The sequence below is a fragment of the Podarcis tiliguerta genome, assembly GCF_965153285.1.
Source record: "Podarcis tiliguerta genome assembly, chromosome: 8".
NCBI lineage: Eukaryota > Metazoa > Chordata > Lepidosauria > Squamata > Lacertidae > Podarcis > Podarcis tiliguerta.
Window position 1 is genome coordinate 22,854,147 of NC_139541.1, and position 23,348 is coordinate 22,877,494.

Consider the following 23,348-nt stretch of genomic DNA (forward strand, 5'->3'; position numbering starts at 1 on the left):
TAATTCATATACTGCTTAATACACATACAAGATAAAAACATAAAACCAATAGTTGCTTGTTGTTGTTGATGATGAGATTAGGATATTATGTTTTATAATTTTTTTTTAAAAAGGGCTTTCTTTTCATCCCATAGAGGGATACAAACAGAGACAAAGATATTATTCACACTAAGCCATAGTTTGTTTACATCATGGTTTCTTTACGAAACCACAAATTGTCTCATAGGCAAAGCAAACAAGCAGATTGTGGATTGTTTCTCCAAAGTTTGGTTTCTTTTGCATCTGTAGCTTGGCTGGTGTCTGGGTTGGGGTGGCTAAATAAACCATGGTTTAGGAAAGCTTTTGAGTTTCAGCATCAAGTCAAATCATTGGATCACTCATTGTGACCCAGGGCTGCCTCTAATGATAGTCCCATTCTAATCAGACCAATTGAAAATAATGGAGATGGCTAACATGTCCTCATTCAGTTCAATGGGTCTACTTTAAGTAGGACTTAGCTGGATACTTATGCTGCCTGATTACTGTCATAAACATTGATTGTTCGATTGAATGAATTAGTTGGATACACCCCATGGTGAATAGGATGCAATTTGTAGGCACTGTTTCCATCAGACTTTTCCTTTGTCTAACAGGCGAGGTGTCTTGAACTGATGGGTGTCTGCAGCCAGTTTGCCTTTACCCGCTTCCTCCTGAGTTTCCGGAATCCAAGAATGGATCCCAGCCTCTCTGCCAAAGATCTGCATTTTGATGGGGTTCCTGTAAGGGTTTATCAGCCCAAAGCACCATCTGCTGGCCCAAGGAAAGGATTTCTGTTCTTTCATGGAGGAGCTGGGATGATTGGAAGCATCGGTAAGAGCAGTGCCTTTTTGTTGTTGTTAAAAAGTGTAAAACTTCATGGTGAGTACCTTTTTCCCCCTAGAAAAAAAGCACTGGGTAAGAGATTAAGGCTGTGAGCCTTTGAACACTTATCCAGAGGCAAGCCCCATTAAACTCAATAAACCCATGTAGAATGGTTTACGGAGCTGAAATAAAAGAGTGTCGGTGGTAGTTCCCGAAGAGACAAGGGGCACATGTGTGCTTTGGTTTACCATATGTTGACTTATATGCAGATATGGTGACTTATGTCAATCAGAAGAAACAAAGAAAGAGAGGCTCTTGTTATCATGGCTTTCCAGATTTCACATCTCCACTGGTCAATGGCTGGGGATCAGGGGAGCTACACTACAGCAAGCAGCCCCTGGGGGAGGGACAGAGCCCCACCCCACAGCTGATTCATTTTATACAATACAAATACCACTTGATTTTATAGAACCTCAAAGAGGTTCACAAACATGTATATAATAACTCAAGATTGCTGATCCTGATCGCTCCGTTTACCAACACAGCCACCCTCCCACTCCTGGCCACCCCCTCCTTTGATCCTAGCGTGTGTGTTTTCCCCCTGTATGTAGATCCACCCTGAGAGAGAAAGTACAGAATTAAAAGAATTAATAACATGAGGCCTCAGTCCTTTGGGCAGTTCGATCTTGAGAGACAGATAATTCACTGAGCTCAACCCAGCTGTATTTCTGTTATCTTTAGAACTTTGTAGACACACTAGAATACACCAGAAAACACCTGTTAGTTTATATAAGTTATTAATGGCTTCTCCATCATACCTGAAATTTTTTTGGGGGGGGAGGGAGGGGTAATTTGATTCACTTTGCTTTTATAGGTGAACCTATCCAATTGGCATTTTGCTAAACGATTTGTGAACCCAAAGTCAGTCATACTTCCAAAGTTGCAGTTCTCAGAATCTTACAATGCATTACTTGAGCTGCCTGATGTGCACATGTGCATAGAAAGGTTTATGTCAGTAAAAATTGCATGTACAAATACATTATGTATTGGAAGACTGCTGTTCAAAAATGTGCTTTTTAAGGCAAGACGGGAGGCAGCAGATAATTACCTCCCTATTTAAAATTTCCCTCTCATCTTGCTAGAGTCCTACCAAGATGTCTGCAGCAAAATCGCCAAGGAGACTGATTCAGTGGTTGTGTCTGTTGGGTAAGTAAATGCAACCACATGGCCCTTCGTAGGGAAAGAGTGTAGGGGCCCAGCATGCCACTGTATTTGTTGGTGGCATCCCTTGCCATATTCCCTGCAGGAGAAAGAGGCTCCCCACGAAAGCTGTCAATGTTCCGCTCTGTGATTGAAAATTAGAGGTAACCAGTTCAGTTAGGGCTTTTAAACATACAATCAGGAAGACACTGGGAAATGCCCCCTGCAGTGAAACAGGAGCAGGAGGGAAAGTTGCAAATGGCAAATGGATCCAATCCTGCAGGGTTCTGCTTCCCCAGCATTCCCGACACTCTTTTGCTAGCTGGTAAGATCGGCTTTTTAAGGGCATAAGCCAGCTAACTTTCACCTGCTTTGTATCTGCTACAACTGATCCAGCAAGCTCTTCTTGTAATCCTAGGTGATCATGAAAGTGTTTGGAAAAGATTCTGGAAGTTTACCTCTTTAATTCTGTTTTATTCTACAGCTACCGCCTGTCTCCTGAGCATCTTCCTCCCGCTCAGTACAAGGACTGCCTTGCTGCTACCATACACTTAATTCAAAATGCAGCTTCCCATGGGGTGGATCCTTCCAAGATCATCGTTGGTGGGGACAGTGCAGGGGGCAATTATGCTTGTGTTGTTGCCCAGAAATTGGTGGAGAGATCAGACCTTCCAAAGCTACGGGCTCAAGTGCTCATCTATCCTAATACACAGGCTATGGACATGAACCTGCCTTGCCATCAACAGAACAACTCAATGCCCATCTTGTTCCGGGAAAACGTTGTTTACTTTGGCCTGAAGTATATTGGAAAGGACCCTTCTTTGGCAGGCCAGCTCCTGAAGGGCTCTCATGTGCCAGATTCAATGAGGCTGAAATATGGGAAGTGTGTGAGTCCAGACAACCTTCCAGAGAGATTTAAGGTGAGAGGCTACAAACAAGTCCCACTTGCTCCTTATGAACCTGAAGTCTATAGGCAATTGCGAGAGCTTTTGGAACCTGATATTTCTTGCCTTTTTGCTGAGGACTCTGTCATCCAGAAGCTTCCTGAAACCCTATTGGTGAGCTGTGAGTACGACATAATACGAGATGATGGACTGCTATACAAGAAACGTCTGGAGGACCATGGGGTGAAAGTCAGCTGGTTCCATGTTGAGAATGGGTTTCATGGGGTGATAAGCCTCTTTGACTCAGGTGTCTTCACATTCCCCGCTGCAATTGAATTAATGGACAGGATTGTAGACTTTGTCAAAAACTTATGAGAGGAAATCTCTTGAATTTGTGGGTCATTCATAAGGAGGCGAGAATCTGCCAACTTCAGCTTCTGATAGTTTCTCATTTTCCCAATATTATATTCATTTCTCCATATTTCTGCAGCAAAATGTGGTTCTTGGGGGCAGCAGGGAATTCCTCATGAAAATTCACCAGCACTTTAGTGTGAAATTTTCGTAATAAATACTTTTAATTCGTACATGATTCCAAGCCATTTGCTCTAATATAATGCATTTCTTTATTGTTTTCACTAACACAGTGGTACCTCAGTTTTCAAACGTCTCAGTTGATGAACATTTCTGTTTTCAAATACCATAAACCGGGGAGTAAATGCTTTGGTTTCCAAACTTGCCTCCGAAGTAAGGCGTGCCATGTAGATTCCCTATTGAGTTTTCTGTATTCAGGCTTCCGTGCTGAGTTTTCAGATTTTGAATGTTTTGGAACTCGAACCGTCTTCCGGAATGGATTACATTCGAAAACCGAGGTACCATTATATATGAATTTTGTAAATGGACAACTCACCCTTCTATTTCCATTTTAGTACTTATTGGTTGGCTGGAGATCTGCACTGCTAATGCTGTTCTAGGCTGTATCAACAGAAGTATAGTTCCAGATCAAGAGAAGTAACAGTTTCACTCCATTTTGCCTTGGCCAGACCCCACCAGGAGGACTATGTCCAGTTCTGGGTTCCACAATTTAAATAGGATAGTGATGAGCTGGAATGTGTAGAGAGGAGGAAGACCAAGATGATCATGGGCCTGGAAACCAAGCCTTATAAGGAATCATTGATGCAGTTGGATATGTTTAGCTTGGAGAAGAGGACAGAGAGGTGATATAGTAGCCATCTTCAAATATATAAAGGACTGTCACATGGGAGATGGAGCAAGCTTGTTTTCTGCTACTTCAGAGGGTAGGACTTAAACCAAGGGATTCAAATGATAAGCAAGGAGATTTGGACTATACATTAGGAATAACTTGCTGAGGGTTAGAGCTGATCAACATTGGAATGGATTAGCTCAGAAGGCGGTGGAACCTCCTTTATTGGAAGTTTTGTCAGCAGAAGTTGAATGGCCACCTGTTAAGTATTTTTGGGTGTGATTCCTGAATTGCAGGTGGTTGACCTAGATGACTCCTTTCAGCTTTTTAGCTCTTTTCAGGTATCTGTTTCAGTTTATTGGCCCATGTCCAATTCATCAGCCCATCCAAGGCATGGTATAACACAATTCAACTGCCTTTTTTAATATAGATGGAACAGAGTGATAGAGATGGGTGTCACCCACATGTAGATTATCCCTGATTCTATCTCTCCTGACAACAACTTCCAGCTGCTTAATAGAGATGTTTAACAGCTTAGGGAATAAGAGATGGGTGTCACCCATGTGTAGACAATACCTCACACCATCTCTCCTGATAACACCTCCCAGCAGCTTGATAGAGATTTTTATATAGCATGAAACACCAAATTCCAGTTCCTATGGCACCAAATAGTGGTCTCCCACAACTACTTTCTAGAAATGGCTCTTGTGGCAGGAGTGGAACCATTGAAACACAGTACCGTGACCCACACCTCCTTGATATGCTCCAAAATTATGGTCATGTCATTTTGGTGAGATCTCACTGGAAATCAATGCCAAATCTGATACTGCTTCCCCGCTGTTGGTGGAGGCAGTGGAGCACCAAAGGATGCCACCTTGGGGGTCTTACATCACCTGAGGTGCCTGTTCCACCTACCCCTCCCACCCCCAATCCATGCATGATGGAGGGATGCCTGTATAAGCAATCCATTTATCAACTCCAATGGAGGTCACAGAATGGCCACCAACCTAGATGGCTTTAAAAGATGATAAGACACATTCTTGGAGAAGACTATCCATGGCTACTAGTGTGATAGAAAGATTTGATGATGGCTTTTACAGCCCAACTCTCCATCAAGGGATTCAGTGTCTCCTACATCCATTATCAACCAGAGGAAAATGGGTGGAGGCAGGAACCAGCAGAAGGAAAGCAAGGAAATCCTTTATTTTTCGGTTGCAACAGAATCCCTCCCTTGCGACAAGGTGAGGGCCCCAAACAAAGGTGTATAAGAGCTTTTAGAGACTTTAAAAATTGCCCAAACCCTTGGGCAAAGTCCACCCAAAGGCATCACACAAGTATCACAGAAAGAAGAGGTCTACAGCAGAAATTTGAGAGTGTGGGTTGTCTCCTGTTTGTCAAGATACCTCATAAGGTTTTCTGATTGCCTTATCCTGCAAATCCAAGCCATTCTCTTGAGATGGCAAATACCTTAGTTCTTGAATTCAGTTCACAGGCCTATTCACACACAAAATATGCCCATTTGTCAGGATTGATTCAATTTGTATGTGAAAACAACTATGGGGAGAGATTTTCCAGCATGTTTCCTCCTGCAGAGGAAATATTTGAGATCATTAAGAGCCAAGATGGCTTCAGGATTGTTCTCCTGTACTATTTCAGTCTTATGTACTTATGCATGTGTGTATCTTGTACACTTATGAAAATTCACCTTAGAATTTGTATAACAATTGACACAATGGCTGCACTCTGCTTCCACGGATGGAATGCTTCTCAATACCAGCCCCTGGAACCTACAGGAGAGGAGAGTGCCCTCGTGTCCCAGTGGGTTGCCATATTTCAAGAAGTTTAAAATCCAGACACAAACACTTTGTTGACCTTTTTTGAGAAAATCACCAAAGTTGTTGAGCTTTTGTTTTTGAAGATTCCCAGAGTTGTTGAGCATTTCTGGGGGCGGGGGGGGGGGGCGGGGAGAAGAGGTAATTTTTCAGTTATGTTGCTGAAAATCCAGGCTTATTCTTCACATGGCAGATGAGCAGATAACACAAAAACATAAAAGCAGCCCTGCTGGATCAGATAAAAAGCCTCTCCCAAGAGTTAGAAAAATTCAGCCGCACTGCTTGACTGGGTGGAGAAAGTTTCATACAATGTGGGTGTATGTTGACACATTTTACATTTGCTGCCAGAGCAACACTTGTTGCGCCAACCACTTTAGACCTTTGTCCTATCCCTGGAAGCGTTGCTCATGCAGCCGTTGTATTGAAAAAGGCTGCTCCCTCCTGGCTCATCGAGTACCAATTCCCTGTTCCCTGCAGTAGCTAACCAGTGGTGTAGCGTGGCTTGCTGGCACCTGGGGCAGGGCAGGTGTTGCACTCCCCGGTGGACTGGGCAGCTGGGGAGTGGGTGAGAGGAGCCCACCTCCAACAGGCTCATTCCCCACTGTCTCCATCCACCTGCTCACTAGACCAACTCGCCTTGTCTGAAGCCCCTTTAAAGCCATCTAAATCTGGTGGTCATGAACAAATCCTTAGTTTCGTAAGGTGATTTTTTGGGAATGAAGAAGCACCCATGCAATTTCACTGGCACCAGAATGCAAGCCTACATATCTGCCCTGTTTAATCTTGAATTACCCTTACAATAGAGAATTTAATAAGTCGGTGGCAGGAGGGAAATGGTTGTTGATGTCCTATCTGCAATATATGAACGACTCGTGAGCAGTTCCCAGCTTCTCCAGGTAGGGTTGAAACCCTGGAAAACCACTCCCAGCCATGCAGTGCATACAATACTGAGCTAATGCGGGATGCGGGTGGCGCTGTGGTCTAAACCACTGAGCCTCTTGGGCTTGCTGATCTGAAGGTCGGTGATTCGAATCCCGGCAATGGGGTGAGCTCCCGATGCTCAGTCCCAGCTCCTGCCAACCTAGCAGTTTGAAAGCATGCCAGTGCAAGTAGATAAATAGGTACCGCTGCGGCAGGAAGGCAAATGGTGTTTTGTGTGCTCTGGCACTTGTCACGGTCCTCCGTGTGCCAGTAGTGGTTTAGTCATGCTGGCTACATGACCTGGAAAGCTGTCTGTGGAGAAACACTGGCTCCCTTGGCCTGAAAGCAGGATGAGTGCCGCAACCCCATAGTCGCCTTTGACTGGACTTAACCGTCCAGGGGTCCTTTACCTTTTTACCTACATTGTGGAGCAATGGTTTGGCAGCTTTAGAAACCCAGCTGGAATAGGTGGCTCTTTGGTCTGATCCAGTAGGAATGTTCTTAGGATGCTTTTTCTTAGAATGGCACCATTTTTCACCAATAATGATTTAGAACACCTTCTTCTTCTTCTTCTTCTTCTTCTTCTTCTTCTTCTTCTTCTTCTTCTTCTTCTTCTTCCTCTTCTTCTTCTTCCTCTTCTTCTTCTTCTTCTTCTTCTTCTTCTTCTTCTTCTTCTTCTTCTTCTTCTTTTCTGTGAGCAAACCAAAAACAGACAGATTTTAATTTTTGGCAAATGCAAACACTTGCTGGCTTTGCTTGTAGTGCTGAACATGTCTTGCTGCATTGCTTTTGACTCTTGCCTCACTCTAATCTGTTGTCTTTGGTTTCAGCAAACAAGTTTCTAGAGCTCAGTGAGGAACATTTCCTCATCCTCCATTCACCTAATGCAAAATCACAATGCTTGCTTTTCTTTGCTGCGGCCACTAGAGGTCAGAAAGGAAAAACCCAGATTAAACCCACGCCGTTTTTTTTGAAGCTGGACCTCACTTACCCCCCACAAATATTTTATTTAAGTTGGCACCTCTGCTATAAGAATATTAAAATGTGATTTTATTGAAGGATGATATAGCTAACATCTTGCTGACGCTTTCAACCAAGCGATCAATGCACTAATCCTAAAGACACTAATTAAGAAAGGTGGCAGAAATCTACTTCACACATTAGGGCATAAGGCTGCAGTCACATTAGGAACCAGGAACAGCAAATTGTTTCCGTAAACAATTGTGTCATAAATCTCTGTATGACAAGTTCCTACCCATTCATCGCCAAGCATTCACCTACAATTAAATCATTTCATCTAAATGACACCTGCTACCTGGAAGGCTAACCCTAAGGCGCAATATTGTTGACAGGTGGCAAATGAATTGAATAAATAAATTATTTTAAGCAATTATTTACTGATCTTCATGCAAATACTTGTTATGCAGTTGCCAATGAACCGTGAGCAGTTCAATGTAACAAAATAAGAGGATTCTATCTCACATGCTATCTGACACAACCGGATGATTCACATTGCTTCAAATTTTTATGTGGTTCCTCAAGGCATCTTAAAAATGAGAAAACACTGTAAATCCACAGCCTTTATTGGATGTCTAGCTTCTCCTATTGCAATGAGAAATGTCCCCTAGCCATGCAGGAATCTTTCACCCAACGTGGGGCTCGAACCCACCACCCTGAGATTCAGAGTCTCACGCTCTGCTAACTGAGCTATCTCAGCACTGCGAAGGAGGCAGTCTTGCAGGTATTTGGGACCCGAGTCACATGGGACTGTGAACACCAACCTGAACGCCTTCAACTGGGTCCAGAAATGTACTGGCAACTCATGCAGGTGTTTGAAAACAGGAGGAGCTATAGAATATCTAAACAGAACTGCAGCCAGTAATCTGGTTGCTGCCTTTTACGTTCCTGGACTTCTAGACTAGGCAATTACATGTCATCAATGGCTGGTAAACATGAAGGCTATACTCTGCATCTACAGTGGGAGGCAGCAATGCTTCTTTATAGCAGTTGCTGGAAGCAGCAGGGGGGGGGGAGTGCTCTTGTGTTCAGGTCCTGCTTGCAAGTTTCCCACAGGCATCTGGTTAAATGGTGTGAGAATTGGATGCTGGACAGGACGGGCCATTGACCTGATCCAGATGGCTCTTCTTATCGACCCAGAGTTATGATGCTGGAAGAGCCCCTCAGGTTGGAAGGCATCCAACATGCTACTGAGGAAGAGCGGAGGACAAGTACAAGTAGATTCAGAGCTGATGAAGCGGCTTGGCCAAAGCTGAAAGGACGCTCAGTTGCAGATATGCCTGGAAGCGAAAGGGAAGTCCAATGCTGTAAAGAAAAAATATTGCATAGGAACTTGGAATGTAAGAACCATGAACCTGGGTAAGTTGGATGTGGTCAAAAATGAGATGGCAAGAATAAATATTGACATCCTGGGCATCAGTGAACTAAAATGGACAGGAATGGGCGAATTCAATTCGGATGACCATCATATCTACTACTGTGGGCAAGAATCCCGTAAAAGAAATGGAGCGGCCCTCATAGTCAACAAAAGAGTGGCAAAAGCTGTACTGGGATGCAATCTCAAAAATGATAGAATGATCTTGATACGAATCCAAGGCAGGCCTTTTAACATCACAGTAATCCAAGTTTATGCACCAACTACTAGTGCTGAAGAAACTGAAATTGATCAGTTCTATAAAGACTTACAACACCTTATAGAAATGACACCAAAGAAGGATGTTCTTCTCATTATAGGGGATTGGAATGCTAAAGTAGGGAGTCAAGAGATAAAAGGAACAACTGGCAAGTTTGGCCTTGGAGTTCAAAACGAAGCAGGGCAAAGGCTAATAGAGTTCTGTCAAGAGAACAAGCTGGTCATCACAAACACTCTTTTCCAACAACACAAGAGACGACTCTACACATGGACATCACCAGATGGGCAGCATCGAAATCAGATTGATTATATTCTCTGCAGCCAAAGATGGAGAAGCTCTATACAGTCAGCAAAAACAAGACCTGGAGCTGACTGTGGCTCAGATCATCAGCTTTTTATAGCAAAATTCAAGTTTAAACTGAAGAAAGTAGGAAAAACCACTGGGCGGGTAAGATACAATCTAAGTCAAATCCCTTATGAATACACAGTGGAAGTGAGGAACAGGTTTAAGGATTTAGATTTGGTGGACAGAGTCCCTGAAGAACTATGGATGGAGGCTCGTAACATTATACAGGAGGCAGCAACTAAAACCATCCCAATGAAAAGGAAATGCAAGAAAGCAAAGTGGCTGTCCAACGAGGCCTTACAAATAGCAGGGAAGAGAAGGCAAGCAAAATGCGAGAGAGATAGTGAAAGATACAGGAAATTGAATGCAGATTTCCAAAAAATAGCAAGGAGAGACAAGAAGGCCTTCTTAAACGAGCAATGCAAAGAAATAGAGGAAAACAACAGAATGGGAAGAACCAGAGATCTGTTCAAGAAAACTGGAGATATGAAAGGAACATTTCGTACAAAGATTACCATAATAAAAGACAAAAGTGGAAAGGACCTAACAGAAGCAGAAGACATCAAGAAGAGGTGGCAAGAATACACAGAGGAACTATACCAGAAAGAAATGGATGCCTCGTACACCCCAGGTAGTATGGTTGCTGACCTTGAGCCAGACATCCTGGAGAGTGAAGTGAAATGGTCCTTAGAAAGCACTGCTAATAACAAGGCCAGTGGAAGTGATGATATTCCAGCTGAACTATTTAAAATTTTAAAAGATGATGCTGTTAAGGTGCTACACTCAATATGCCAGCAAATTTGGAAAACTCAGCAGTGGCCAGAGGATTGGAGAAGATCAGTCTACATCCCAATCCCAAAGAAGGGCGGTGCCAAAGAATGCTCCAACTACCGCACAATTGCACTCATTTCACACGCCAGCAAGGTTATGCTTAAAATTCTACAAGGCAGGCTTAAGCAGTATGTGGACCGAGAACTCCCAGAAGTGCAAGCTGGATTTCGAAGGGGCAGAGGAACCAGAGACCAAATTGCAAACATGCGCTGGATTATGGAGAAAGCTAGAGAGTTCCAGAAAGACATCTACTTCTGCTTCATTGACTATGCAAAAGCCTTTGACTGTGTCGACCACAGCAAACTATGGCAAGTTCTTAGAGAAATGGGAGTGCCTGATCACCTCATCTGTCTCCTGAGAAATCTCTATGTGGGACAAGAAGCTACAGTTAGAACTGGATATGGAACAACTGATTGGTTCAAAATTGGGAAAGGAGTACGGCAAGGCTGTATATTGTCTCCCTGCTTATTTAACTCATATGCAGAATTCATCATGCGAAAGGCTGGGCTGGATGAATCCCAAGCCGGAATTAAGATCGCCGGAAGAAATATCAACAACCTCAGATATGCAGATGACACAACCTTGATGGCAGAAAGTGAGGAGGAATTAAAGAACCTTTTAATGAGGGTGAAAGAGGAGAGCGCAAAATATGGTCTGAAGCTCAACATCAAAAAAACGAAGATCATGGCCACTGGGCCTATCACCTCCTGGCAAATAGAAGGGGAAGAAATGGAGGCAGTGAGAGATTTTACTTTCTTGGGCTCCATGATCACTGCAGATGGTGACAACAGCCACGAAATTAAAAGACGCCTGCTCCTTGGGAGAAAGGCGATGGCAAACCTAGACAGCGTCTTAAAAAGCAGAGACATCACCTTGCCAACAAAGGTCCATATAGTTAAAGCCATGGTTTTCCCAGTAGTGATGTATGGAAGTGAGAGTTGGACCATCAAGAAGGCTGATCGCCAAAGAATTGATGCTTTTGAATTATGGTGCTGGAGGAGACTCTTGAGAGTCCCATGGACTGCAAGAAGATCAAACGTATACATTCTTAAGGAAATCAGCCCTGAGTGCTCACTGGAAGGACAGATCGTGAAGCTGAGGCTCCAATACTTTGGCCACCTCATGAGAAGAGAAGACTCCCTGGAAAAGACCCTGATGTTGGGAAAGATGGAGGGCACAAGGAGAAGGAGACGACAGAGGACGAGATGGTTGGACAGTGTTCTCGAAGCCAAAAACATGAGTGTGACCAAACTGCTGGAGGCAGTGGAAGACAGGAGTGCCTGGCGTGCTCTGGTCCATGGGGTCACGAAGAGTCGGACACGACTAAACAACTAAACAACAACAACCACAAACAAGGCTCCGCTCATCTCTCTTGCTCAGTCACGCACTACTTGTACCTTAGGGTGGTCATTTGATACCTTTTGGAGAGTGAAGACCTGGCAAAGGTTGACAGGGGAGCATCTCAATCAGGTATGCTTACTGAGTGCACACAAAACCTACACTGGGGGAAAAGGAAGAATTTGAGAAGGAAGAGTAAAAGAAAAAAAGATGCAAAAAGGTGTGTTTTTTGTAATTTTGCATTATATACTTGTTAACTGCCTGAAACGTACTCTATGGTGTTTATTTTATATTTAAGTTCCTAGTTTCCAAATGACTCGAGCTGTTCCACCATCCACTATTCCATGACTTAGCCCAAAACTTCCAAATAAAAACTTTGCAAGCCAAAGGCCAAAAGTTTATCGCCTAACAGACTTCTTCACAAATACCAAACCCACACCGATACAGGACAAACTAGAGGACATCCGGGTATTCTGGCTAACACTCTGTCAAAGACATGCCTTCTTAAATAATCCAACAGTAAAAATGAAGCAGCCGCTAGGCCTTTGATCATCTTCGAAAACCTTCTCCTGAGAGCAGAGGGACATGGCAAGGGAATGATATCCACAAGATACAAAATACTGCTCCAGACCCCACCGACCCCCTCTATGCAATCAAAAAACAATGGGAACATGACATAGGCTATCAAACAAACTCTACCCAATGGGCTAAACGATGGTCTAAACCTCCCCTTAAATCCATCTCATCCAAAAGAAGGGAACTCATCTTGAAAGTTATCTATAGATGATACTTAACACCAAATAAGCTGGTGCTGATAGGCCCAGGAGGCTGCACATCTACAGGTACATACCTCCACATGTGGTGGGATTGCCCCAAAATCCAACACTTTTGAACATCAGCCCTACAATAAATATGCAAAATAACTAAACAGGTATTAGAAGTCACCCCAGAACTAGCCCTATTGAACATTTCCCAAGATTATTATGCCCACTCAACCTACAAAGAACTCATAACCCACGTACACTCAGCTTCCAGAAGCATCTTAGCTAGACACCAGAAGGGACCTGTCAGGAGTGAACATGGACCACTGGTAGCAAACTGTATGGAAAACACCCTTACTAGAAAAACTAACCCACAAACTGAAACTAACACAGGGACAAATAAAAGAGGACCCCTTCACCCCGGTGTGGCTCCCTTTTATTACATACACAGCCCAACAAGATAACAGCAAGAAACCACCAAGAGCATCTGAATTGATATGGCTAACAATCCTCCTTGTACACACGTAAACAAAACTTACGGCAGTCAACTGAAGGCAACCTACCATGCCCTAGGCCCCCCAACCTTTCTCAATGTCAATGGAAACTAATAAAAGAAATGAAATGTATTTGGTTTTGTTGTAAATCTATATTTGAAAAATCAAATAAAAACGATAAAAAAGAAAACTAATATATGAAACGATGAAATGACACGGATACAAAAACATTGCACATACAGTATGTAGAAGAATGAAAGTTTACTACTCCCTCTTCCCCTACTCTTCCTCCGCACTTCTCTTCTCCCCCAACCTTATACCATATACAAGATTAAGGCTCACATTGAATATAACCAATCTGTAAAAAGGATATTATGATCAGAAAACGGAGGTGATTTGTGTGCTTTTGTAACCCAAGAAAATCTTTCCTGAAAACATTTTAATGAAAACTTCATCTCAACATGGACTTGCATTTAGCTATGAGGCCCGTACCTCAGAAGAAGAGCCTATGCTTTGAATATGCAAGGGCTTAAGTCGTCTTCCACCTCGGACAAGGACGCCCACCATTCCTGACTACAAGCTTAAGCTGGCTGGGGATGTTGTGAACTTCTGGGACAGATACTATGGAACTAGATTGATCAGTGGCCAGATGTGACATTCCTGAGTAGAACATCACACATGGCACCATTGCCAAGAGCCATGAAATTGCTTTTGATGTTCCGATGGATGGAATATCTGCATGGGAGTATGTGTGCTAATTGGGAATTACTTAATTAACCGGTCTACAGCCTATTTAGTAGCATAGACACCTCTGGTGGAGCCACACAGTAGAAATTCTTCCAGTGTAGACTCAATGTTTCCCTTGCACTCTTTGGAACAGTGAAATGGAGCTTCTTCTGGGCCTCCTGCTTGGGGTGATTGGAGTTATAGGGATTCTTTTCCTGTTGCTTCTCTCCTTTGCAATTTATTATGATCTTTCCAAGAGTAAAATCCCATCTGGATTTGACAGTGCATTAAAGCTTCGGGTCATTCACTGGACTATCATTATGGTGGTCATTGTGGTAAGTTGGGGACTTGTTGAGCCATTATGTGATGCAGCAGGTTATTCTTATGATCTTATGTGAAAGGTGATTAAGAAATGATGATGATGATGATGATGATGATGATGATGATGATAAGAAGAAGAAGCATCTTTAATTTTTTCTTTATGATTTTCAGTTATATGCATTTCAATAGTTTTACAGTCATTTTAACATTTCAAAACTTGCCATTATGGTGAGTTGGGGGCTGGATGAGCAACAGGTGAAGCAAGTGAAGCCACAGGTTCTTATGTGATTAAGGTGATTAAGAAATGTAATTATTCTTATTCTAATTAGCAATCTTTAATACATCTTTAGGTGTCAGGCAAAAACATTTCTAAGTCCTTTTAAATATGTTTGAGGGAGGGATGTTTTCGGCTTCTATATATTTTATATATACCACTTCTATATCTTTTAAAGGTGTTCTTGGTTTGCTTTGCACTTCTTCTTATTATATATTTTGTGTTTTTATCTAGTATTTTTATTCTGCAAACCACCCTTTGATCTTTGTATGAAGGCCGGTATACAAATTTATTTATTTAATAATAATAGTTTATATATTTCAATAATTCATATATGTACTGCATTATAGAGCATGAAATGAGGAAAATCAATGAGTTTACTTGATGATGATGATGGATGAAGATATTATCAGATTTAACAAGGGCTTTATTTTCAACCTATAGAGGGACACACAAAGAGACAAATATATTATTCACACTAATAATATGGTTTGTTTACATCATGGTTTCTTCAGGAAAGCACATATGGTCTCATAGGCAAGCCAAACAAACCATGATTTAGGAAATCTTTTGGGTTTCAACATCAAGCCAAACCATTGGATCGCTTATTGTGACCCAGGGCTGCCTCTAATGATAGTCCCATTCTAAGCAGACCGATTGAAATTAATGGACATGGCTAACATGCACTCATTCATTTCCATGGGTATACTTTAAATTGGACTTATTTGGATACCACCCCCTGTGAATAGGATGCAAATGTGGGCACTATTTTCATAAGACTGTTCCTTTGCCCAACAGGGGAAGTGTCTTGAACTGCTGGGTATCTGCAGACAGGTTGCCTTTATCCGCTTCCTCCTGAGTTTCCGGAATCCAAGAGTGGATCCCAGCCTCTCTGCCAAAGATCTGCATTTTGACGGGGTTCCTGTGAGGGTTTATCAGCCCAAAGCACCATCTGCTGGCCCAAGGAAAGGATTTGTGTTCTTTCATGGAGGAGCTGGGATGATTGGAAGCATCGGTAAGAGATTAAGGCTGTCAGCCTGTGAACACTTATCTAGAGGCCAGCGCCATTGAACTCAAGTAAGTCCGTGTAGATTTGTGGAAAAGGAGAGTTGGGAGGGATCCCAAGGGGTCATGTAGACCAACAGCCTGCAATGAAGGAATCACAGCTGAAGAAGCCGTGCCACCTTCCAATGGAGTCCGTTCCCTGTTGAACAACTCGTAACATCAGAAAGGTGTTCCTAATGTTTAGCTGGAATTTCCTTTCTGGGTAGAAGTGCTTAAGATATCAATGTAAGAGAGGTTTACTGGGCTGAGATACAAGAATGTTGGTGGTAGTTCCTGAAGGGACAAAGGGCACACGTGTGCTTTGGATTATTTTTATTTATATGCATATATGCTGACTTAGGTCAACAGGAAGAAACAAACAAATGGAGGCTCTTGTTATCATGGCTTCCCAGACCCCACATCTCTATTAAGGATTTTTTGTAAGGTCTTGAATGTAAGCCACACTTTAAGTTTTCACAATCGGAATCTGGAAAGAAAGTGTGGCTTATATTTGGGGCAATACAGCATTTAATAATTGCTGCTCCTGATCACTCTGTTTACTAACCCAGCCGCCCTCCCTCCCCTGGCCACCCCCTCATTTACACCTGACCCTATCCCTCACCTCACCCCACCCCACAGCCACCCCACCCACATTTGCTAAATAGGTCAACAAATCAACAAACTGCACTTGCACCAGCTTTCATTTGCAAGACCAAAATGCGATTTCACAAGTTAGCAATTAATACTGACACTCTTAGCTACAAAACACAGTGACATTGCGTTGCAACGGCTTATAAAGTAGCAACCTAGTAATCCCATTGCACCAGAAACGGATTTAGTCATGCTGGTCACATGACCCGGAAAGCTGTCTGTGGACAAATGCCAGCTACCTCAGCCTGAAGCGAGATGAGTGCCACACCCCATAGTCACCTTTGACTGGACTTAACTGCCCAGGGGTCCTTTACCTTTTTACCTATAAAGTAGCAACTTCAGGAGGAAGGAAGGCTAGAATCAAGTGGAGACTCAGGAGAGCTTGCCATTATTACATCCTTGATATTGTGGTTGGGGTGGGAGACAACTGTGCCCCTCGCAGAGCTTGCTTCCTGAAATGCAAGAGCCATGATCCCTGACCGTTGACCATGCTGACTGGATAAATGTTTTTTGAGGTGGGGATTTGGGGGGTTCTGATAACAAGTCCCCCCCCCCGTTTCTGAAAATGGACCTAAGTTTGCATCTATGCATATCAATGATAACATGTGAATTAAATGAAAGCTTGCAAACCTTTGGCTGGGTGCCCCATATCTCTTAAGGCTAGGATTTATCTGTGTGCAATTGGATTGAATCTGCTTTTATAGGTGAACCTATTTAATTTGCCTTTTGAAAATCGATTTGTGAACCCAGAGCCAGTCTCTGAAGCTTACAATGCAGTACTCTAGCCATGTGATGTTCACAATTCACATACAGCAAAATGTGTGCACAAAAAGGCTCATGTCAGCAAAAATTGCATGTACAAAAACATTATGTCCGGGAAGACTGGTGTTCCAGAATGGGCTTTAAAAGGCAAGACCGGAGGTAGCAATGCTTCTGCAAACCAGTGGATGGAAACCTTGGGCAGGCAGAGTGCTCTTGGCTCAGTTCCTTCTGCCAGGCTTACAGAAGCATTTGCTTAGCCACTGTGAGAACAGAATGCTGGGCTAGATTGAAATCTACTCAGAGTCGAGAGTGGATTTCATGCTCTTTATTCAGCTCATAGTGGTGTACATAACATAGATGGGCCATTGGTCTGATCCTACAGGATCTGATTTGGTTCTTATGTGTATATTAGAGCAATGAGAAACTCGAGAGACACTGAGATTGACAGATTCACCCATCCCTATCTGCGACTGATGGGAGTTGTAGTCTCCTGACATCAGTAGCCAAGACGTCACCCTCCCAACTCCAATTTAGGAGGTCTTCTGGGAAGACATGGTTCACGTGGTACTGTGATTTATGTCCATGCATGTCAGTGGGTCTGCTCTGAAGAGTTAGACACAAACAGCCCTGGATTTGTGAAAGAGCTTCATATTTAGAATTTCCCTTCCAACTTTCAAGCGTCCTACCAGGATGTCTGCAGCAAAATCACCAAGGAGACTGATTCTTACAGTGCAGTACTTGAGCTGTGTGATGTGCACATGTGCATAAAAAGGTTTATGTCAGTTAAAATTGCATGTACAAATACATTATATATCGGAAGTCAGCTGTTCAAAAATGTGCTTTTAAAGGCAAGACTGGAGGCAGCAGATAATTACCTCCCTATTTAAAATTTCCCTCTCATCTTGCTAGGGTGCTACCAAGATGTCTGCAGCAAAATCGCCAAGGAGACTGATTCAGTGGTTGTGTCTGTTGGGTAAGTAAATGCAACCATCTGTCTTTCCATAGGTAAAATATATGTGTGTGTGCTTTGCACCCAGCATGTTGTTGCATTTGTTGGTGGCATCCCTTGCCATATTCTTTGCAGGAGAAAAAGGCTCCCCATGAAAGCTGTCAACATTTTGTTCCATGATTGCAAATCAGAGCTTCATGCACCTCAGTCATGAGGATGCTCACTTCCGTGGGGGGACTATGAGCTGGGCATAAGGCCTTGTTTATTCTCCAGTTACTGCCTCTCTCCTGATCATTGTTTTATCTGTGCTCTCTTGTGTCTTTGTGTGTGTGTGTGTGTGTGTGTGTGTGTGTGTGTCTTTATGACCTTTTACTGTGTCAATCAGCTTTTGGTGATCCATCAGCATTGGAAGGGCTGGACTGGATGCACACACCTATGTGAAGCAGGGGGTGGACCCTTCAGAACCAGGGTTCAAATGTCACACACACTCAGTCAGCTGTGCCTCTTGCCCTCAGGACTCATGAATAATAATAATAATAATAATAATAATAATAATAATAATAATAATTTATTTATACCCTGCCCATCTGGGTGGGCTTCCCCAGCCACTCTGGGCGGCTTCCAATGTAGGGACAGGATATCTAAATCCTGTCTGTGAAATCACCCCAGGCTTGCATAATCAACCAGGCCTCAAAACTGTCCAAAACTCCTTTTGCCTTCTAAAAATCCAAAACAGCTTTTCTCTGCTCTTCTCTGCTTTTCTCACAAGATGCTGTGGCAAAAGGCAAAATGTTACTTTTAAAGGCTAATGTATAGGCTCTGTCATTGCCAAGAATACTCAGGCCTGAGAAAAGAAACTTATCTCATTTGGTTGCAACATCTTGGACATGCGGAACCACCAGGGCTCCTCGACCCACCCCCTCGGCTTCTCATTCCCCCTTTCCTGGGAAGAGTCCAATAGTCCCAAGACAGCTTTCTGTTCATGCTCAGAGGAACTCATGGGGCAGGACTTCTGAGGGAGGAGAAAGGAGGAGGGAACTGGAAAGGGGTATATATGCTTGTGCACAGGACTGTGAACTTTGTGCATGCTTTTGTGGACTATCACACTTGCTCCTTCTACCAGTTCATGGATGGTAGAAATAAAACCTTTTACTCCGAAACTATTCCTTTAGTGTCTGTTGTCTCCCACTTCCCTTTCCCAGGCACAATATTTTTCACACCCGAGGGCAAAGCCTCATAAGGCTACACCAACAAAACACTAAAATACAATAACCTATTAAACATTAAGAGCTTCCCTAAAAAGGGCTGCCTTCAGATGTCTTCTAAAAGTTTGGTAGATATTTTTCTCCTTGACATCTGGTGGGAGGGTGTTCCGCAGGGCAGGTGCCACTACTGAGAAGGCCCTCTGCCTGGTTCCCTGTAACTTGGCTTCTCGTAGCGAGGGAACCGCCAGAAGGCCCTCGGCACTGGACCTTAGTGTCTGGGTAGAATGATGAGGTGGAGATGCTCCTTCAGGTATACTGGGCTAGGCCGTTTAGGGCTTTAAAGGTCAGCATCAGCACTTTGAATTGTGCTCAGAAACGTACTGGGAGCCAGTGTAGGTCTTTCAAGCCCAGTGTTGTATGGTCTCGGCGGCTGCTCCCAGTCACCAGTCTAGCTACCGCATTCTGGATTAGTTGCAGTTTCCGGGTCACATTCAAAGGTAGCCCCACATAAAGCGCATTGCAGTAGTCCAAATGAGAGATAACTAGAGCATGCACCACTCTGGCGAGACAGTCTGCGGGCAGGTAGGGTCTCAGCCTGCGTACCAGATGGAGCTGATAAACAGCTGCCCTGGACACAGAATTGACCTGCGCCTCCATGGACAGCTGTGCATCCAAAATGACTCCCAGGCTGCACACCTGGTCCTTCAGGAGCACAGTTACCCCATTCAGGAACAGGGAGTCCTCCACACCCGTCCATCTCCTGTCCCCCCAAAACTGTACTTCTGTCTTGTCAGGATTCAACCTCAATCTGTTATCTGAATGTCATTCTTCCTCCCCTACCCAGGCCTCACCCTTCTTTTCTGGGATGTTAACATCCAAAATTCATATATATGTAAAGGGTTAATTGCAAGAGTTGTATAACTCTCTGACGTCATACACCCTGTGGCAGTTATGACAGTTATGGCAGTTGGTATGGCAGTGACAGCTATTAACAGTCTTTTGTGTGAGAGCAGCTGAACTGTTGTTCTGCTGTCTGTCTCAGGGTTAGTTAGTCTGTAACAGTTTAATCTATGTGACACACTTTTTAGACGTGCATCATTTTGGGACATTACTGACCCCATTCCAGTTCAGGGAGTAGCTCTAATGTAAGATGAATTAGCAATTTAAGAAACATTCACCTGCATTGTATGTTTAATCTGCAGCTGCAAGTGCACTAAATACATACCCTCCAACATTTTGCTGGTGAAAAGAGGGATATCCCATTCCATAATGATAATTTTATTAGTTTTACTGCACAAATCTTACTGGGTTGCCCCAGCCACTCTTCCAACAGATACAAAATATAATAAAATATTAAACTTTTTTTTAAAAAAAACCTTTCTAATTCAGGATTGCCTTCAGACGGCTCAGGGGTTGGGTAATTCCATACCCAATCAGCTTCTCTAAAACAGGGATGTCCCTGGAAAATAGGGACACTTAGAGGGTCTGTAAGTAAAAGTTGTTATTTAAACTTTAAAAGAGTGTGTCTTGAGTAGTTTTCATAGGAGGAAAAAGAGAATTAATAAAAGGGTCAAACCACTAAGGGCTGCCTTCCGCATATTTTGCAAATGGGAACTAGTGTCTAATTTCCACAGCACTGACCTTGTTGTGTGACCTCCTCCTTTGATCTTATGTGCCTGGAATGTGTCCCTGACCTGAGGTAAGGATTCTGCATGTCTTTGAAGGTGCACTATCTGCACAGGTTTTTTTTCAGGGGGAACTCACAGGAACTCAGTTCCAGCCCCTCTCAGGTAGGTTCTGGCACCTCTTAGGTGGGCATCGTTGCCAATCTTAGAGAATGAGGGAGGTGTTCATGGAGATTTCTGGACATTTTATTCCTAGGAAAATAGCACTGGGTGTACATCCCAGTTGGGTTGCCCATCCCACATATACAGTAATGCCTGAGCAAGAATTTGGAGGGCAGTCCATGGATACTTGCAGGAGTGCTGCTGAAGACCAGTTTCTGGAAGCTACAGCAAGAGTGCCCTTGTGCTTGAGCCCAGCTTGCAGGTGCCTCATAGGAAGCTGCTTGGACCTGGTGAGAACAGAATGCTGTAGTAGATGGCCATGAGCCTGATCTAGCAAGCCCTTCTGGTGTTCTTATGTGATCATGAATGTGTTTGGAAAAGGTTCTGGAAGCTTACCTCCTTGCTTTTGTTTTATTCTGCAGCTACCGCCTGTCTCCTGAGCATCTACCTCCCGCTCAGTACAATGACTGCCTTGCTGCTACCATACACTTAATTCAAAATGCAGCTTCCCATGGGGTGGATCCTTCCAAGATCATTGTTGGTGGGGACAGTGCAGGGGGCAATTATGCTACTGTTGTTGCCCAGAAATTGGTGGAGAGATCAGACCTTCCAAAACTACGGGCTCAAGTACTGATCTATGCAAAATTCCAGGCTATAGACTTCAACCTGCCTTCCTATCAGCAGAACAGCTCAATGCCCCCCTTGTTCCGGGAAGATGTTGCTTACTTTATCATGAAGTACATTGGAAAGGACACTTCTTTGACAGGCCAGCTCCTGAAGGGCTCTCATATGCCAGATCCAATGAGACTGAAATATGGGAAGTGGTTGAGTCCAGACAACATTCCTGAGAGATTTAAGGGGAGAGGCTACAAACAAGTCCCACTTGCTCCTTATAAACCTGAAGTCTATAGGCAATTGCGAGAGCTATTGGAACCTGATATTTCTTGCCTTTTTGCTGAGGACTCTGTCATCCAGAAGCTTCCTGAAACCCTAATTGTGAGCTGCGAGTACGATGTATTACGAGATGACGCACTGCTGTACAAGAAACGTCTGGAGGACAATGGGGTGAAAGTCAGCTGGTTCCATGTTGAGAATGGGTTTCATGGGGTGCTAAATCTCTTTGACGCAGGCCTGTTCACATTGCCTGCTGCAGTTGAATTGATGGACAGGATTGTAGACTTTGTCAAAAACGTATGAGAGGAAATCTCTTGAATTTGTGGGTCATTCATAAGGAGGGGAGAATCTGCCAACTTCAGCTACTGATAGTTTCTCATTTTTCCAATCTTATATTCAGTTCTCCACAATTCTGTTGTAATTTGTGGTTCTTGGGGGCAGCAGGGAGTTGCTCATGAAAATTCACCAGCACTTTTGTGTGAAATTTTCCTAATAAACACTTTTACTTTGTATGGAGTTTTGACTAATATACACATGATTACAACCTCAGCGCCTAGGGCTTGCCGATCACATGGTCGGCGGTTCGAATCCCCGCGGCGGGGTAAGCTTCCTTTGTTCGGTCCTAGCTCCTGCGCACCTAGCAGTTCGTAAGCACCCCTAAGTGCAAGTAGATAAATAGGTACCGCTTTCTAGCAGGAAGGCAAACGGCATTTCCATGTGCTGCGCTGGTGCCGGCTCACCAGAGCAGCTTCGTCATGCTGTCCAAGTGACCCGGAAGTGTCTCCGGACAGCGCTGGCCCCCGGCCTCTTAAGTGAGATGGGCGTACAACCCTAGAGTCGGGTACGACTGGCCCGTACGGGCAGGGGTACCTTTACCTTTACCTTTACAACCAATTTGTTCTAATATAATGCATTTCTATATTGTTTTCATTAAGATATGAATTTTGTAAATGGACAATTCACCCTTCTATTGCATTTTAGTACTTATTGGTTGGCTGGAGATCTGCACTGCTAATGCTGTTCTAGGCTGCATCAACATAAGCATAGTGTCCAGATCAAGAGAAGTATCAGTTCCACACCATTTTGCCTTGACCAGACCCCACCAGGAGGACTATGTCCAGTTCTGGGTGCCACAATTTAAGTAGGATAGTGATGAGCTGGAATGTGTAGAGAGAAGGAAGACCAAGATGATCAAGGGTCTGGAAACGAAGCCTTATAAGGAATCATTGATGCAGTTGGACATGTTTAGCTTGGAGAAGAGGACAGTGAGGTGATATAGCAGCCATCTTCAAATATATAAAGGGCTGTCGCATGGGAGATGGAGCAAGCTTGTTTTCTGCGACTTCAGAGGGTAGGACTTGAACCAAGGGATTCAAATGATAAGCAAGGAGATTCAGACTATACATTAGGAATCACTTGCTAAGGGTTAGAGCTGAT

The 23,348-nt window shown here is 43.6% G+C and overlaps 2 protein-coding genes and 1 long non-coding RNA gene across 3 annotated transcripts in view; 2 read left to right on the plus strand and 1 right to left on the minus strand.

The window, feature by feature from the left end:
* LOC310682898 (arylacetamide deacetylase-like 4) overlaps window positions 1–3,508 on the plus strand; it is a 5,939-nt gene extending 2,431 nt beyond the window's left edge. The window contains exons 2-4 of the mRNA XM_083452221.1: window positions 633–849; window positions 1,983–2,046; window positions 2,525–3,508. Coding sequence (XP_083308347.1) covers window positions 633–849; window positions 1,983–2,046; window positions 2,525–3,299 — 1,056 coding nt within the window. The 3' untranslated portion in view covers window positions 3,300–3,508. The remainder of the gene's footprint in view (window positions 1–632; window positions 850–1,982; window positions 2,047–2,524) is intronic.
* LOC310682970 overlaps window positions 1–21,305 on the minus strand; it is an 83,805-nt gene extending 62,500 nt beyond the window's left edge. Inside the window, exon 1 of the long non-coding RNA XR_014514221.1 lies at window positions 20,872–21,305. This is a non-coding gene — a long non-coding RNA (uncharacterized lncRNA). The remainder of the gene's footprint in view (window positions 1–20,871) is intronic.
* On the plus strand, window positions 14,084–22,427 carry LOC310682894 (arylacetamide deacetylase-like 4). Its single transcript, XM_083452215.1, has 4 exons — window positions 14,084–14,359; window positions 15,418–15,634; window positions 17,986–18,049; window positions 21,440–22,427. Exons 1-4 carry the CDS (start codon window positions 14,183–14,185, stop codon window positions 22,212–22,214), a joined length of 1,233 nt encoding a protein of 410 aa, XP_083308341.1. The 5' UTR covers window positions 14,084–14,182; the 3' UTR covers window positions 22,215–22,427.
* Window positions 22,428–23,348: the final 921 nt, after the last annotated feature.